We start from the raw sequence: 18,072 nt of genomic DNA on the forward strand, positions 1-18,072 counted from the left end.
GGTCTGGAAGTGGGCCATCTAAGTGCAGGAACACTACTTTGAATGCAGGCTAAGAGTTTGGGTTGCTTAGCCTGGATGAAAGAAGGCTCTGCAGAGATCATACTAGTGTCTTGCAGTGCATAAAGGGGGGCCAAGGAAAGATAGAAAGAGACTCTACCACAGAGTACAGCCAACAGGTGGTAAGAAAAGGGGTAATGGTTTTAAGGTAAGAAAGAAATTGTTTACAATGAAGGTGGTCAGATTCTGGAACAGGCTGCCTGCAGAAGCTGTGGCTTTCCCATCCATGGAGGCATTCAAGGCCATCCTGGATGGGACTTTTGAGCAATGTGATGTAGAGGTTTGTGACCCTGCCTGCAGTGGGGGGGATTGATCTGTCGCTATTGGGCTACGATTTCAAAATGAGTTCCTCCTTTTCAGAGATTTTCTTTCTTTTGACCTTTCAAGAATTACAACAAATTTCCACATTTTTAGTTACTAAGGGATTTTCGCTACAGCAATTTTGAAGTTCTATCCATGCTGAAAGTCTAATAAATTGATGTTAATTCCAGATGTCTTCCACTAGGTTGCATCTCTTCAACCTACACAAATTAAGTGCAACATTCACTTCCAAATTTAAGTCTTGAACATCAGCAACAAACAGTAAAATAGTGCAGAAATAAAAGTCTTACAGACCTGGTTGTTTTGAAGTCTCTCAGAGCTGTGGAAATATAATCAGACAAATGTTTTTCCATAAGTGCTACTCTAATCCAGGCTCGACCCTGCAAGAAAAAGCAGATATCAAATATTTAAGCATTACAGACTGAAAGAATTTTACATCTGAAACTGAATAAAATCAAGTTACTTCAATGACTCGATCCGGATTATCAAAATTACCACTACACAAAATTCATTGTACTTCATTACTATAATAATGAAAATAAAGCAAATTCTTACAAAGAAACTTTGTGAAATAAAAGTTTTCCAAAACTTGGACTTAAAATTTGTGCCAGCATCTCCAGCTTTTTCAGTATGGACATCCACAATTCTTCCCACATGCATCTTTAAAAATCTAATGCTTCTCTCTGTACTGGTTGCACTAGTTGGCATTTTATTCTTCTTATTATGTATAATGGTGTTTTCCAGAGAATAAAAGAAAGTTAAATGAATGTTTAAGAACGTCTGAAAAAGTAGCTTTGTATCTTATTGCTTACTGAACTTAAATGTGCCTGAATACTCCACTCTCTAAAGATTTCAGAAGTACCTTTAAAATAAGTCTCAAATATAAGCAATACAATTGTTGTATTCAAGGATGAGAATCACTCTAGAAAGTATCTGGAAATGAGGGCATAAACTATAAACAAAAAAAAATGATAATAAGGCTAGAAAAAAATGATATTTCTACAAATTTAACCTATATTTGGTAGTAATGCCCTCATGAATTTGATTTCTCTCAATCTAATGCATTCTCCAAAAATTAAACAAGCTAGAAAATATGAAGACAATCATTTTATGGCACAGCATACCTAATGAACAAAGAACTTGAGATTTATTCTACCGAATAAACAAATTTAAAAAGAAACATTCAGATCTAAGTTCTTGGGCTAGTTTATTGTTTGTTTTTGCTTTAAAAACAAACCAAATATTTACTAGGTAGGTGTTCATAAAAAATAAATAATTTCAAATAATGAAAAATATCACAGGGCAATTGTACTCATGAGTTTTTTCTGGGCATAGAAGTGTTAGCTACATTTTACACAGAAGAAAGAGAAATAATGGAGTCAAATGGACAATTTTCTTCCCTACCTTAGCTCTAGAAGAACTGACATTCTCCATGTTCTCAATACTGCAGATGCAATTATGAGAGACTTTTCGGCAAGCTACCCGAATGTAGTCCCAAAAACTACGAGGACTTTCATAGCCAAACCAGGTGATCTGACCTTAAATCAAAACACAAGAAATATAAAAATATGTAAAGACTTCTAAACATTCCTCCCTGCTTACTAAAGATGAGAATAATTCAAATACTTCCCTGTGCTTCCTATACACACTCTGCAAAGACAGGATTTTACACGAGCAAGTCCACTAACTCCTGACAACTGGCTGCACAGGTGTAAACAGCAGCTTGCATCATGCAGCTCACCCTCATTCAAAACCAATGAGGAAGTTAAGTGTGGGGCTTTTTCCTGCATGCCTGTGTTTGGTCCTTTTCTTCCTTGTCAGGTTGCCATGGTAATACTCAGACTTCTGTGTGGGACTCCTTACTCACAACACACAATTGAGACTCAAAAATACGATGCAAAAGTAAAGTGAGTTTTGTTATTATATACATACATACATAGACACATCCAAAAAGAGCAGCTTTGGCAGCAAGTAAGGGGAATGTTGCCCTCCAGTGTCCAGCATTACTACATATATGCAAAACTTTCCTTCATAAAAAATAAGATCTTCTTTTTAGGCTAATTTTATTTCATCTCTCAAGTTGTATTTTCCTGAAGCTTCACTAATTTCTCAGAAAGATGTCTAATTCTTTTGCTTGTTAAGAAGTTCAAACTTTGAGAAAGAATGGCAGACTTTTTTGCACTATATTAGACTGACACCGCAAATCATACATACCGAAAATAAATTGCCAAGATACAATGCCAAGGATACGTGTCTAGTATAACTTAGCTCAGCTCCAAGCACAGCCAGCAAAGTGTCAAAGATCTGACCTCAGTGATACTAAGAAATTCAAGGTGATGCTTTTTTTTCCCCCCCACCAGAGGATACATACAACTTGACCATGTGAGCCATGTGATTACTTTGCCACATGGATTTACTTAGTAAGCACAAAGCTTGATAAAAACCATGAAAAAACAACCAGAAACACACCAAGAAACTGGTATTGAGAAACTGAATATGCTAAAGGAAAAACAAAATCCCAATGAACTCTAGCTATAGCAGATTCAGATTTATCAGCTCTAGGGACTAAAATAAGCCAGTATTCACAAGGTAAGGGCTTCTATGAGCTTAGTTTTTTTGCTGAAACATCACGTGCAGTGGACAGCAAGAAGAATTCAACATCATTTTAACACCACCAAAAGCTACTGATATTTTTCATATGCTTTACCATATTAGAAACATTTCTGCTCTGGGAGTTGTACCTACAAAATTGAATGCAACTTAAGTGTAAAGGAGTCGTTCTGGCAGTAGTTTCAGTCCTAGCTAATAAAGGCAAGCATATCATACAGTAACTTCTACAGCTTTTTCCACACTGCACTGTTTACAGAATATATTCTGCAAAAAAACAGTTTTGCTCTACATTTTTCTAAGGTCAAAAAACATGAATTCCTTAACAATAGAAATACTTACCAGCACACAGCATTTATTTGGCTTACAAGGATTAGCAAAGCAAGCTGGTCAGAAATACAATATACTTTGGTGTAACAGAGGGCTATAGTCTCACAAGCAGCTGTACACTAGGAGTGTGATGGTTTTCAACTTCAGAAGGAACAGCCTTCACTTGAAACTCACAACAGGCACAGGACCTTTCAGAAACCAAGTTTATCCTTGTTACTTCACAACTTGCCTACACTCCAATCAACACCATCTTAAGGAAAAGCAAGTTTGTAGTGCATTATTCAATTTCTGCTGAATTTCATAAGGAAAAGAGTTAGGTTCCTGCAGAGTCCAAAGAGACTCCTACTCATTCACAGTCCAACTTCAGACCTGGAAAATGAAGTTCTGCAGCTGAAAAGCACAAGTGATGCTTTAAGGTACAGATAGATTTTCTCTAAACTTCCCCGTACCATTATTTAATTTTCAAGAAATGTGCCCGTCCTGTGAATAGCCTTAATACAATTTTTTTTAGTACTAAAATGGCTTGTTGCTCCTGAGAGGAATTTCCACAATACATACTCTCGTTTTGGGCCTCCAGAATGAATCATTAAAAATTTACAGTAGTTTATAAACCCAGTCCACCAAGACAAATACAAATCACTTAAGATTTTTCATCTATACAAGAGAAAGTAGAATGAGCTAAACCTCAAAATGCCCAAAAAACTTCCTTTTCTTTCTAACCAAAAGCAGTAACAGGGTCATGACATGCATATAAATACTAAGCCTAGCAACAAAAGCTATTATTCTTAGAACATGTCAGCATAACATTATTACATAAAATAAAGGGCCATCACAGCTTCAAATTCATCTTTTTCATGACAGCAGTGACTTCAGTACTTGCTTAATGCACCCTTTTCACCCCTGTCATATCACCACCTCCTTACCTCTTCTATCTGGAGATTTGCCCCTCCCACGATGAGTGGCATTACAAGCTGCATCTTACAGAACCACACTTCCTTTCCCATGACCTGGGCCTATGAGCACAAGTTCTCTCCTACAGACACAATTGATACCCTTCCTCTGTGAAATTTCTTCTTATTCTTTTAAAACATTACTAGAATTCATGCAATTTAAACACAAATTATATTAATATTCATTGCTTAAAAAAGCAAGAGACTCTGAAATAGCACTTTGCTAGTAGTGATTTTCTGACCTAAAAGAAAAAAAACACAACAAAATCAAATTAAAAAAACATATAGGAAGGGATAAGATGTGCACTGAAGACACAGAAAAGTCTATCACTGCTTCAGAAATATTTTTTCAATAGTTCATACCTTACAGTGAAGAAGATAATGTTAAAACTGAATAACATTGACCAGTGACACCACTTGTATGGCATCAGACCACAGATGTTTTGTCAAATGTTTTGTATAATGAGAAAAGAAAGAACTAGTACATTTTCTTTCTGCTCATTCAGCAGTGACCACCCTAGATGGGAGTTTTCTAAAAGAAAAAAAACTTCAATAAAATCCAGTCATTACATGCTAGGAATAGCACAGACCAAAGAGAACTTTGGTTATACACTGTAACTATTTCTAGACATGCACATCGGTTAGCTAGGATATAAACACTTTTGTTGAAAGGCTATTTACAACAACAAACACACACATACACAACAATAGCTTTCAGAAATGTATCTGAGACAATGGCCATAAAAACCTACAAAAGCGTTCATAGTTCTTTGATAACTTGGTTGAAAGCTGAACTGGTAGAAAAACACAACAAAACATACACTATTTTGATTTAGCAAAGTCAACATATCACTCTGAATTGGATTCAGGGTTTCAATCAGCTACGATATATCTGTGATCACATCCGTGGTAATGTTACTGCTCAATTTTTTTTTATGCCCCTACCATATCTGTACTAACTATATTTACTCAGCTGATCTGATAAAAGGGGCACAGACAAAGAATACCTGAAAATTCAAACTATGGCCAGCACTGAATTGAAGCCCTCTCTACTCTGCCCTGGTGAGGCCTCATCTGGAGGATTGTGTCCAGTTCTGGGCTCCCAGGTACAAACAGGATAGGGATCTCCTGGAAGGAGAACGGAGGAGGGCTACAGAGATAATAAAGGGTGTGGAACACTTCCCTTATGAGGAAAGGCTGAGAGACCTGGATCTGTCTGTTCAGCCTTGAGAAAAGAAGACTCAGAGGGGATCTGATCCCTGTCTATAAATATCTAAGGTGTGGGAAGCAAAGGGATGAGGCTGGACTCTTCTCAGCAGTGTGTGGCGACAGGACGAGGGGAAATGGCCACAAACTGAAGCATAGGAAGTTCTGCACAAATGTGTGTGGGAACTTCTTCCCAGTGCAGTGACGGAGCAGTGGCACAGCTGCACAGAGAGGTGGTGGAGTCTCCTTCTCTGGAGACGTTCCAGACCCGCCTGGACACCTACCTGTGCAACCTGGGCTAGGGAGCTGCTTTGGCAGGGGGTTGGACTCAGTGATCTCTAGAGGTCCCTTCCTACAATTCTGTGATTCTGTGACAGCTAAAAGATATGGCTAAATCTTCACAATACCAAAAGATTAAGAAAGAAAAGTTTCTGAATAATTGTCTAGGGAAAAAGCAATTCCTGAAATCACCTGCCTTGCTTTAGAAATTATCAGATACACGGAGATTTGAAATCTCTATAGCTCTTGTTTGGACCAGAGACCCTAAAATATATTGTAACACTATTCTGGTGTCATACGCCCTACCTCTTCTATATCACATGAACAGATAGCTGCATTCAATCAGCATTCACGTCTCCATTGGGTGAGCTGCTGTAGTTATGCCAGTCTCATTTTATTACTGAATAAATACCCATATCTAAGTCACTTAAGTTAAAAATGAGCATTCACTCTGCCTGTTTGAAAATGGTGCTCACATTGCTACACAGTTGGCACTTGGAGCAGAAGAGCAAGGAGGCTGAGGATTGGGGAATGATTATTTCAGTATTGCAACAGATTCGGGAAAAGCATAAATTCTAACCCAAGCAGTTGAACAACTTTTTTCCCTTAAGGTGACTTTGTTCAATTTTGTTTTGCTGGATGCTATTGGGAAACGAAACTAACAAGTGACAACCATCACTACATCCATCAAGATTATGCTTGCTCCTTAACAACTTTAATATCAGAAAAGACTGTCACTAGCAAAAGTTTTCTAATAGAAGGTAGTCCTTTACCACACAAAATAAATCACTTTATTTTCATAATAATTTAAATTCCTCCTTCCTTACCCAGTACTTCTAATGGAAGATTAGAATTGTTTTTTATCACGGCCTTGTGGAAGTTAACATCTACAAACCCAAATCTGGACCACTTATTTAACAACACTGCCATGCAATTACCCTAACGACCCTGACAGAATGGAGCCATTTATGTTAGCATGGACAAACATACCACGTATGTTCTACCTGCCTTAAAACATCTTATACAACCCACTGTGATCATCAGCCTGCTTTTAATGTGCTCCCACTGACACAAAGCATGCATGCAAAACACATTAGTCATTTCCATCAATAAAGTGCAATTTCTGTCAAGCCCTCTGTTGTATAATATTAAACACTCTTAACACTTGAAATGTCATGGTACATTTATCTCAATTTTCCTTTCAAGTTTCTAAAAAGTAAAATAATTACTGGCAGTATCTAGTTTACTAACAGAATATTCCCCATTTGCAATGCGATGCACCAGCTGCTGCTTTTTTCCCTATTTTTATTTAACTCTGTAAAGTTCCCTCACAATCACAAGGGGAAGACTGAAACAACAATGTTGCTTTTTGATTTTCTTCGTTTATCGTTTGAAATATTATTTTATTTGCATATCACATTTGCCTGTAACCTATTTGCCAGTTGCCAAGGCTTCTCTGTACTGCCTGCCCCAAATAAGAAGCTGTGAAGCAAACAAATATTGGAATAAAAATGTATATAAATACGTTGTGTAATGCTTTTTGCTTAAATACCACTAAAGCTAGGTTGGGAGGGGGCAGTCAAGTGTCAAGTTGTTAAATATCCATAACACTCCAATAATCTTTGTCACTGTGTGACAAGCACTGCGTTCCTACCCCACCGTGTGATTTCTTCCCTCCTCCAACAGAATGACAGCAGGTAGTAATTGTGCTCCTCAAATGTCAGCCTACACACAACATTGTTCACAAAACTTACTTATGAATATTAAAAAAACAAAGGTATGAAAAGGAGTGGATTGTCGTATTACACATCTATATTTAGATGATGACCTTTATAACCCTCAAATAATTTCAGAAACCATATTCAGAGCTGAGAAATAAGGAGAAGCTTCTGAAGTCCTTTCCTGGTGACTGTTACTGCTGAGGAACACTCTGTACTTTCAGCTTCCTCTAGAACAATCAAAAAATGCACACAGACATTTTCTTGAACTGGAACATCTGACTCTGATACAAGAGGAGAATCAACAACTGACCTTTCTCAAATGCAATTTAATCCAGATCCATTACATTTACATCTGAGTAGAGAAAAAAAAAAGCCTCGCTGCAGGGGGAAGGGGAAATGATCTAAATACAGTGTATGGAAAGGCAGGGAACAAAAGGAAGGAAGGGAGAAAGACAAGGAAGCAGCAGCAGCACAGACAGGTCCCCTATATCTTCTCTTAAAGCAAAAAACACTCCTGTTGTCTGTCAGTCTCAGAACACAGCCTTATCATAAAGCAGGCAGAGCTCAGTACCATGGCAACATCCATTTCCTTAATTATGAGCCGAGAACGCTTCCAACACAAACAACAGAAACACATCTGATAAAAACTGTTTCTTGAGATCTCCACAGCAATGCAGGTCATCAGAAAGACAACTGTAAAGGGACAGGCACACAAAGCCAACACTTTCACTCAGCACTGAGGAGTTTCTATGGACTGATTTCACATAAACAAACTCTCACAGCAAAAACATCAGCAGTATATTAACATACCTTTCAGTCGATGACTTAGAATCTGTTCCAGAATGGCTGCAAAATTATTAAATGCAGGGGAAGAGTCATCTATCGTCTCAAAGCAGGAACGGTCAATCAAGGTCTTGACTGAAAACCTAGAGCAAAAGCAAAGGACAATCACAAATGATATCGATAACTGCTGTTCCTCTGTACTGGGACAGTAGTTTGTACAAAACAAATGAACAAAAACCAGAAAACGAGCTTAGTTCCAAAGGTCAGAGCAACACAAACACAACCACGCCAAGAAATAGCACGGAAATACAATCATCACCACTAGTCTTTATGCCAAAGACTTAAAAACAAAAAGAAAACACACAATACTTCTTAAGTAAATGTGAGACAACAAGAAAATAATTAGCTAAAATATTTTAGAAAAGCTGGAGAAAAAAAAGCACTCAGAGGCATTCAACATCAATTTATTTGACATATCCCTCAATACCCCTTTCATTCCTAAAATCCATGCCCAAGAATCAGAAGTAGAAGCTTTATTCTGAGAACACTTCAATTTTATCCTATGCAAGAATAATCCAAATGTATTATAAAAGAATGCACTTTTTTCCAGTTGTCTCTGTGCATTAACTTGGACAGGCAGATTTCCTTGTGAATGGTGGTAATCTCTATTCAGCATCAGATTAATTCATCGTTGAGTCAGAAGAGCTATCAATTTAAATGATGTAACACCTGAAATTGGAAAGGCTGTATCGAGCCAATGTCACAAGAAAACAAGATGCAACTAAATACTGCTAACATTCACTAATCTGCGCTTACACATCTTAATTCCTATTCAAAAGAGAATTTAAGCTCTAGAAACACGACAACAACATGCTCTTCTCTTGTCCTCTGCATTTGTTATAATGTTTTTACTTTCTGCTCCTTGTTCTTCAGTTTTCAGTTTCAAGGCAAGTTTCACACACCTCAAAAACACATTACTTTCAAAGTTGAGGACATCTATCATTACTTTCTGCAACATGTATCTGTACTAATAAAGCCATTCTGGAGCCTGAGGCCATCATTTCTTCACACCTGAATTTCAATGGTACCAGCACAGGAAGTTCTCACTGTGCTCATTCCCAATCCTGGATCACACTAGATTTTCAATACTTGAGAGCAGTGAAGCAACTTTAAATATGACTACACTCGTCACAGACATGGTTCACAGCAGCTCAGTACTGACTATGGCTCAGGCACAGAAGCAGCATACTACAATACAGGGCAGGAATGGGACTCTCTCAGCCACCAGTACTGTCTTTAAATGCTTTCTACTGTAAAAGCAAGTTCCCTCCAACCCTAGCGCAGAGACTGCAGCTTCCTGATGCTTATTTACTACATGAAACTATCCCTAATTTTGCTCAAACTGATTTGGCATACACACGTTCCAAGAGTTTCAATTCAGTTACATTATACTACATAAACTTGTGAAAAAAGACTCTTCCAACCCTTCATGCAGGCTTCTGCTGTAGCTGCAGTGGCTTTGGCAGGGCAGGAATCAGGAGGGAAGAGTGTGGGGGAGGAAGCTCCTTCTGCTTTGCCAAGTTATGACTCAGTTTTGAACTCCTCCACATCTTTAACCCATTTTAAATAGGTGAGAGACAAGTATGCCCACCAGTAAATCTATACCCAGTAAGTATCACTGCTATTCATTACTTGAAGGGCAGTAATGACTGCTTTCTCAAAGCTGTACCACAGCTAGGGGCTGATTAGAAACAAGGGTCTAACAGCTCATCATCATCAACGGTTATCTTTTTAAGTGCTGGTATTATTGCCACCACCTCTCTTTAGAAGTATTAGTTTCCATCTCTCTGTTCTGCACTTTCATTAAAACCCTGAACTGCCTATAAAGCTAGAGCAAGTTTGGCTGAAATTGGCTTTTGAGAGAGCTGCCAGGGAGTGCAAGCGTGGACACCTCACATCTACTGAAACAACAGTGAGAGCAGGCAAAATCTGAGCAACTGGAAACGCTCTGGGGGTAACTTTACTGAGTCAGTGAAGCCTTCCATGTTATTTTCAGTGTACAGCCCTTCAAAAGAAAGCCCTCAGTTTTTTGCTGTTACCCAGAACTGCTAGGGGACTAATGGGCAAGAAGGTCAAATATGAGGTACACATGAGCTATTAAGAAACAACGTGCAAGCAGACACAGCAGAGCTAGAGGTCCAAGACAAACAGTGTTCTTGTTTCCTTTCGTTGCTCCCAACTTCATGCACTCTCTGCAGGGCTACTACAACAGCACTGCACTCTGGAGCAACAGGCTACACACATTGCAGAAGCTTACAGAAACTGCTCCAAATAGGTATGAAAAACTTTTTTGGTGAACTGCAGTGGCAGAGGAGTGATTTATTCCCCAAAACTATTGCTTCCCTGCAACAATAAAGTTTTGACTTTTGATGGTTTTTATTTAGTTTTGTCTTATTTCCTCCTCTGACTCCATACAGCAATTGCCATTAGAGAGATTCCAATACCATTACTTCTAAACAATCTCTATGATGTTTTCAGATTCCCTCTGTATTTGTCTCTGTCACAAAGGTAGCCATGCTTGAAAAAAGAAACAAAAAAAAAAAAACAAAACAAAAAGATATGGAAACAGCAGCACTCTCTAGCCTTAAGCAAAGCTTCAGAAACATCCTTGATTACGAATAATTAACAGAAACATTTGTGGAGTAGGTTCCTCCACTATGTATCAAATTCCTTGGATAACTCCAAATGAAAGCCAAACCTTTTCTGGCTATATTCAAACTTAAACAGCACTTTTAAAGACATGTGAGGCAGCAAGAAGCTTCTGGTCAGAAAAGGAAGGAGGGGGAAAATTTAACTGCTGTGGGAATGCTACTTTTCATTGGAGGATTCTGATCCTTTCAGTTTTCAGATGAATGGAGGGACCTCTTCAAATTTAACTTGTTTGTAATTTGCGAATCAGTGTAAAATATGTCACTGTAAAGAGCACAAAGTATTCAAGTAGAAAAGTCCCCAGGATGATAAATGAACATCTCTTATCCTGTAGAACACAGTTTATATGTAAAACCTGACAGTTCACTTAAGGGTCAGCATCACTGAGATGCAACAGCTCTTATATCAGCAAAACCACCATTTCAGAAAGCTTCTTCCTGACAGTCGTTCAATTCTGCATTAGGATTGTGCATTTATGCTTCCAAGACCTCTCTCAGATTCTCTGGTGATTCTGTTTTCATATGAACCTTTAATCTGTTAATCGGAGGGAGAAACAGATGAAAACAAAAAGAATGACCTTCAAGTCCTGGCACTACTTTGAAATATGTAAAGCATCAAAGTTTAGAGACAAAAGGTAGGGAGGGGAACAGAGTTTAGAACACGTATTGCTTATTCAAACAAAAAAAATGATAAAAATTATTGCAATTTAAATCATTGCTGTGCAGTTACACAAGCACAACCACCTATTTTCTCAGACAATTAGTTTAGAGAAGCAATCATTACTTCCTGTGGCAAAACTGCCACCCAGCACCTTACTAAAAACCATCTGTTCCTTCCAAAACTGTAAATCTAAGTAACTACCTATAATGGCATGAAGAGTTATACACCATCACTGTAAGAAAAGACTAAAAGCCTTAAAAACTGCTTTAACTATTAAGTGGAAATCCAGTAAATTGAGGCTTTGACAAACGAGATCATTAAGTTATTAGAGACTGTTACCAGATGGTAATTCAGATGAGCGCCTGCTTTGTAATCTCTCATTTTCACAGGGTAGCATCCAAACATAACTGAACCAATTAATCAGAGCAATTTTTACCAGGACTATCTCATTGCCAGAGGTTTCTGATCGGAAAGGACTATGGGCACTTTTGATATCAATTTGAACATTCCTAAAAAATAGCACTGTTCAATAACAACAAACGTGTAATAACTACAGTGACAAGAAATATTTGAAACATTTTCACTCACGCCAGCAGAATAATAGAAACACAAATGTATGCACTCCACAAGAAAAAAAAAAAACTTTTCTCACCACTATCCAAATTTTAAGCTGTCTTGACAGAAGATCTTTAGTATTTGAAAGGACATAGCAAAATTACACTGATTTACTGAAAATAATAAGTACGCTGTAAGTGTTCTCTGCAATAACTCATTACTTCATGTTTTTGAGTGAACTCTGTTTTCTGTGCTTCCTTAACTATGTTACAACACCACACAAGTATAGGGAAGAAAGAAACTAAAAAATAAAATGTAACAGCACAGCCTGCAAGAGTTTCTCTTAAACAAGGAGGGACAATGAACCAGCAAGGTCTACAGAATACAGGATACTCCTTACAAACAAACAAACAAACAAAAAAACAGCTGAGCACATCCTGCACAAGTGTGCTATTACTTGATCAAACTTGTCGTCCCAAGCCTGTGGTTGACAATATTTGTGCAGCAACAGCAAAAATTGTGGTGGAGTGGTAAAGACATGGTACAAACTGCTGGTTTATAGAAGCACAGAATGGCTTGGACTGGGAGGGACCTTAAAGCCCACCCAGTTTCCCGCCGTGGGCAGGGCTGTCCCCAGCAGCTCAGGCTGCCGGGGCCCATCCAAGCCGGCCGTGAGCAGTCCACGGATGGGGCACACGCAGCTCTGGGCAGCAGTGCCTGTGCCTTACTGCCCTCCGAATGGAAGATTTCTCTGTAACACCTAATCTGCATCTCCTTTCTTTTAGTTTAAAGGTGTTCTCCTATGTCCGATCCCTATCTGCCCTGTAAAAAAGTCGGTCCCCTCGGTACGCTTAAAAATTGTAAGAATTTACATCATAGCTCACTGCAGAAGACCTTCTCCAGAAAACACTCAAGGGTTGCTCGACACCTTAAGAATGTGGCAACTGAAAACAATCGCAGGAACGGGATCACCGCTATCAGCGCGCTCGGCTGCTTAAAAGTTTGCCATGATGTAACGGGGCAGCGCTGCACGCTTGGAAACGCTGTGCGCGATTCAGCACCGACAGCAGCGGGAGCGCTGACAGGGAGAGCCGCAGGACGCACCGAAAAGCGCTATCAGGATAAAAGAAACTGCGTAACGCAACCGGTCCCGCACGCCCCGCGGATCTCCCGAGCCACACGTCGGGATAACCCCCCACCCCACGCGCAGCCTCCGCGGTATGGCGCTGCGGACTCAGGCACACGCCGCGCTCGGACCCTGCTCCCATTTTGAGGGCGGGCAGCGGGACGCCCAGCCCTCGCCTCACGGCACGGCACGGCACGGAGCCCGCAGCCCCCAGCCCCAGTGACGGCCGCAGGCGCTGAGTCAGAACGGGGGATCCGTGCCGCCGGCAGCCGCCCCTCCGCAGGCGGCCCCGAGGCCTCGCGCGGGGGAGGAGTGGGGGGAGGAGAAGGAGGAGTGGGGGAAGGAGGAGGAGGAGGAGGACACCGCCGCCGCCGGGAGAGGCGGGAGGCGAGGAGGGGAGGCGCGGCCGGAGGGCAGGGCCCGGGATTCACCTGCAGACCGTGATCAAGTTCCGCCTCTCTACCGCGGCGTTGCGGGACGGGACGCTCTTCCTGCGGGCGGAGGCGCCGAGCCCCCCCAGGCCGAGGGACGCCATCTCGAGCCGCCGCAGCCGGCGCGGAGCCTTTGTTCCCGGCCTCCCGGGCTTGGGGATGCCGCCGCCGCCCCCCGCGGAGGAAGAGGAGGCCCCCGCGCCGCCCCCGCTCCGCCCGCCGGCCGCTCCGCGCGGGAGCAGCGCCCTTAGGCAGGCGGCAGGCCGGGCGAGGAGGCGCCGGGGTCCCCGCGGCGGGGGCGGCTCGGCCCCCCCCGCTGCCGGCAGCCGGGCAGCCACAGCGCTCGCAGCCCCAGCGCCGCAGAGCGCCGGCGCCGCCAGCCAATGGGAGCGCGGGAAGGGCGCGGCGCGGCGCCGTCAGCGGCCGCCGCTTCAAAGGAGCGCGCGCCGCTAGCGGAAAGCGGTCGGAGTCGGGCGCGGCGCCGGCACCTGGGGTGGGGGCGCAGGAGCACTGGGGTTTCTGCCTCTCCTTTTGTGTCTGCTCCTTTGTGTTCCTTCATTCGGCACGTGCCTGTGACGCTCGGGGTCCTCGGGTGAATCCCCGGCTTTACCGACTGGGCTCTGCGCGCCTCTCGCTGGTCACCAGTCCGTCTCCTCCTAGTGAGCTGCCGCCAAGCGTGTGAGCTTCTGCCGTCGCCAGCTGAGGTGGTGTCGGGCTTTGAGCTGCCTCGCATTGGAATCGCAGAATCATTAAGGCTGAAAATGCTCTCTGAGATCCCCACCGTGCCCAGCGACCACGTCCCTCTGTGCCACATCTGCACGTTTCTTTAACACTCCCAGAGGCGATGACCCCAGCCCTCCCCGGGCGGCCCCCGTCACCGCCTCAAAAAAAAAAAAAAAAAAAGGAATTTTTCTAAATATCCAACCTGATCCTCCTGAGTGTTTTATGACATGTGTAACCTTAAAAGCCCACGGTTGTGGTAACGTGAATGAAATCGCAATGTACTCTGCAGCCAAAATGCAGGCACTCGTCCTTCTCTCAAACCAAAGTGTTACTGCTCACCTGGCTCAGAAGAGCTCTAGGTGAGGAGCTTTGCCTTGGTGTTGGGTTGTATGAGAGAGACAGAACACAACAAAGCTCTGGGCACTGAGCTGCGAGGTACGCTCCTCTGAAAGACAGCCGTGCATTGATCAGCTGTGTGCTGTGGGAGTGAAGGATGGGCTGCAAGTCGGTCAGGGAGGTGTGAAGCTGCATGTGCTAATCTTTTCTCTCCACTTAATAATAAAGCAATTGTGCGTAGTAAGATTGAATGGTGATATAAACTGTAGTACTTACAATTCCACTCAGTGACGCATAAATCTTTCTGTTCGGGTCTAAGTATCCGTTCCTATTTACAAAGTATAAACAGTTTCTGTTTGCTGAGATGCAAATCCACACTGGACTGTGGTTTCCTCAGAGGACATCACTTGTCAATAAATGAAGCTGTTTCTTGCTGATGCTGTCAAACAGAACTCTGTTCAGTGCTTGGCTGCTGATAAAGCCACCTGAAGCAGAGTTGTGTTGAGGTCAAAACTCTAAGAAATAAATTTCCATGTAGATGACCATGTTTTCACATGTAGTAACACAAAAATGTCTTTTTTTCTTTTCCATTATGAGGTCTTCATAAATTGTTGCAAGACTTGTTACCATTTTTTTAAAACTTCCAGTTCAGTTAACAAAAAATCATCGGATATTTCCTCAATATGCTAAATTAGTTTGAGCTAATCTTTATCTTCATTCAACTTTATTTTTAATTATGGGCGAATCTTTCCGCATTCCCTGAGGTAATACTTCTTTGCTTGGGTAGTTTTTGTCACTAATATGATAGCTCAGATACACTGTGAAGCAGTCCATCATTGTGCTTCGTGCCTCTCTGCCTGTAGAAATAGCATTAAAGAAGGGGGTCACAGGGGAGCCCGAAGGAGGATATACTTTCTACTTTGGGAGCAAGAGTAGCAAATTTTTTAGATGAAATTGGTGTAATAGACAAGATTGAAACAAGTTATTGTTATTTGCTCATTCTCTTTCAGAAAAATCAAAGGAAAATGCTGAAGGCATTACTTGTTGACTCTCAACTTGCCTTCAGATTTCTTTCTGCTTCTCAGAGTCATTGCTGAGGCTCATTGCCTCTATTATTAAAAGATCCATTCAGCTTGAGAAATCTTTTGATTAAGTTCAGGCTGAGGCTAAAGCTGAAGATTTTATCTCTGCAGATGAGGAACTTGAGCCACAAGGCCTGTTATTCTTGACCTTATGATAAACATACAGGATATTTACAAATAGTTTACCAAGAAAAGAAACAGGAGTGCTTCTGTACATACGTCACAAGCAAAAGTAGCCACTCCATTCTTCCCCTTTGCCTTCTTTCCAGAAACTGCACTTTTGATTTTTGTTCTTGAATTTCGAGTTTTAAGATGAACTCGGCTTTATCTGTTGGGCGAAGATTGACGTTCGGTATTCAAAGGCCTCAAGTAAACAAACTTTCTCAGAGATCATGGCTTTCTTATAAATATTATTTACCTTCTTATGGTGAGTTAATCTCGGCTAGTCACCGGTGCCCCCAAGCTGTTCTCAGTCCTCTTCAGTAGGATGAAGGGAGAAAGTACAGTGGAAAAACTTGTGGACTGAGGTGAGAACAGGCAGGTGTCTACTACACACTGGCAGATTGAGGCAAAGTAAATAAAGCCTTATCATCACAGACCTTGGTTGTTAGCGAGGACTTTGTCTGAGGTGAAATACCACAATGCATGTGTACTAGGTGCTGCATAGCTATGCTGCTGCTCTGTAGAAAACAGCCTGGGGATCCTATTGAGCAAGCTGAATCTAAGTCATCAGGTAAATCTCTGGTGATGAAGGTTAAACATATAGTGAGCTGGTATTAATAGTTATATAGCAATGAGTCCCCTCTGGTATCACAAAATCACAGGATGCCTGTGGGTGAAAGGGACCTCTGGAGGTCTGCTTGTCCAACCCGCTGCTCAAGAAGAGTAATCCAGAGCAACTTGCCCTGGACTTCACAGGGGAAGTTCATTGCAGGGAGCCTCCAAAATGGCATCTAGCTGGGCTCCTCTGCGTAAGGACTAAGGAAGACTTTAACATAGTAGGGGTCATTAAAATGATTAAGTGGCAAAGCACAAGTTGTGTTAGGAGGGGCTGAGAGCTGTTGTGTTTTGTTGTTGTTGTTTTGGAGTTGTTTGTTTGTTTCTTTAAGAAAGTAGGCTAAGAGAAAACCTTCCTGTCTTCAACTGCATAGTGGGTGAGTAGAGGGAACTGAGTGAGGATCTTCTGAGGAGTGCATAGCAAATGGCCAAGGGGCTATTGTCACAAGCTGCAGCAAGGCATGCATACTTGGAAAGTATCTTAACAGCTAAGATTTTGAAACATTGGAACAGATTGATCAAACAGGTGGTATAATTTTGACCTGGAGGTACTTGATGCTTAACTGAATGGCCAATTTGAATACCTCCATCTAATTTCAAAGTTGACCCTGCTCTGAACAGGTAAAATGATTTCTGTCAGTTACTCCTATCCCAAACTGTTTTATTTCACGTCTGACAATTGTCATAAAATAATTCCTACAGCTTTGTAACAAAAGATACTTACCACTCTAAAGTTTCTGAAAACAAAATGCACAGTATTAATGACACTGCCTCTTGTGAGGTGATGCACAGAGTTCAAGTAATTGCTTCTAATGTCGTTAGCTTTAAAGCATTAGGAACATAACAAGAGCTGTGTGTGAGCCCAGACTATGTGGCTTTGCTTAGAAGTCAGTCTCTGCAAAGCACAGGAATGAGTAAACAGTCATTCTAAAAAGCATATCAAGACACACTGAGAACTAACTCCTTGTTCATTTTGACGATGGGAAATTGGAATGCATTATTTAAATAATTCAGAAAATATTACTGAACTGTCACTATGAACAACTATAACAGCTACAAGTGGTATAAAAACAAAGAGGGATATTGGTTAAAATCAATGTAGATTCGTGAATGGCATGACACTATATCTTAAGGAAAAAGCCTCAGAAGCATCAATAAAAATACACCTTTTAAGTATATTGTTTGTATAATAATGACTGAAAGTCCATTAAGGATATCTCTTAATCAAAAAGGCCATGAAGTGATCCCCATTCAAACATGACTGAATTCATTCACTGGATTTATTTTCTGAAGGCATAAGCACACTGGAAAATAAAATCTAGGCTTTTCTTCATTCTCTGCGACTTTGTGTCTTAACAGTCTGTGACTCCAGAACTTCAGTTCTAAACAATTAAATATTTACAAGTTCCAGTTCTGTTT

At 41.3% G+C, this 18,072-nt stretch overlaps 1 protein-coding gene across 1 annotated transcript in view; it reads right to left on the reverse strand.

Annotated features, from left to right (window-relative positions):
• RUNDC3B (RUN domain containing 3B) overlaps positions 1-13,922 on the reverse strand; it is a 40,200-nt gene extending 26,278 nt beyond the window's left edge. The window contains exons 1-4 of the mRNA XM_065731300.1: positions 13,736-13,922; positions 8,282-8,397; positions 1,783-1,916; positions 673-758 (exon numbers count right to left, since the gene is read on the reverse strand). Of these exons, the coding sequence (XP_065587372.1) occupies positions 673-758; positions 1,783-1,916; positions 8,282-8,397; positions 13,736-13,839 (440 nt within the window). The 5' untranslated portion in view covers positions 13,840-13,922. The remainder of the gene's footprint in view (positions 1-672; positions 759-1,782; positions 1,917-8,281; positions 8,398-13,735) is intronic.
• Positions 13,923-18,072: the final 4,150 nt, after the last annotated feature.

This window comes from Cyrtonyx montezumae, unplaced genomic scaffold (assembly GCF_038088225.1).
Source record: "Cyrtonyx montezumae isolate F1298 unplaced genomic scaffold, pur_monq_1.0 scaffold_14, whole genome shotgun sequence".
In the NCBI taxonomy this organism is placed as follows: domain Eukaryota; kingdom Metazoa; phylum Chordata; class Aves; order Galliformes; family Odontophoridae; genus Cyrtonyx; species Cyrtonyx montezumae.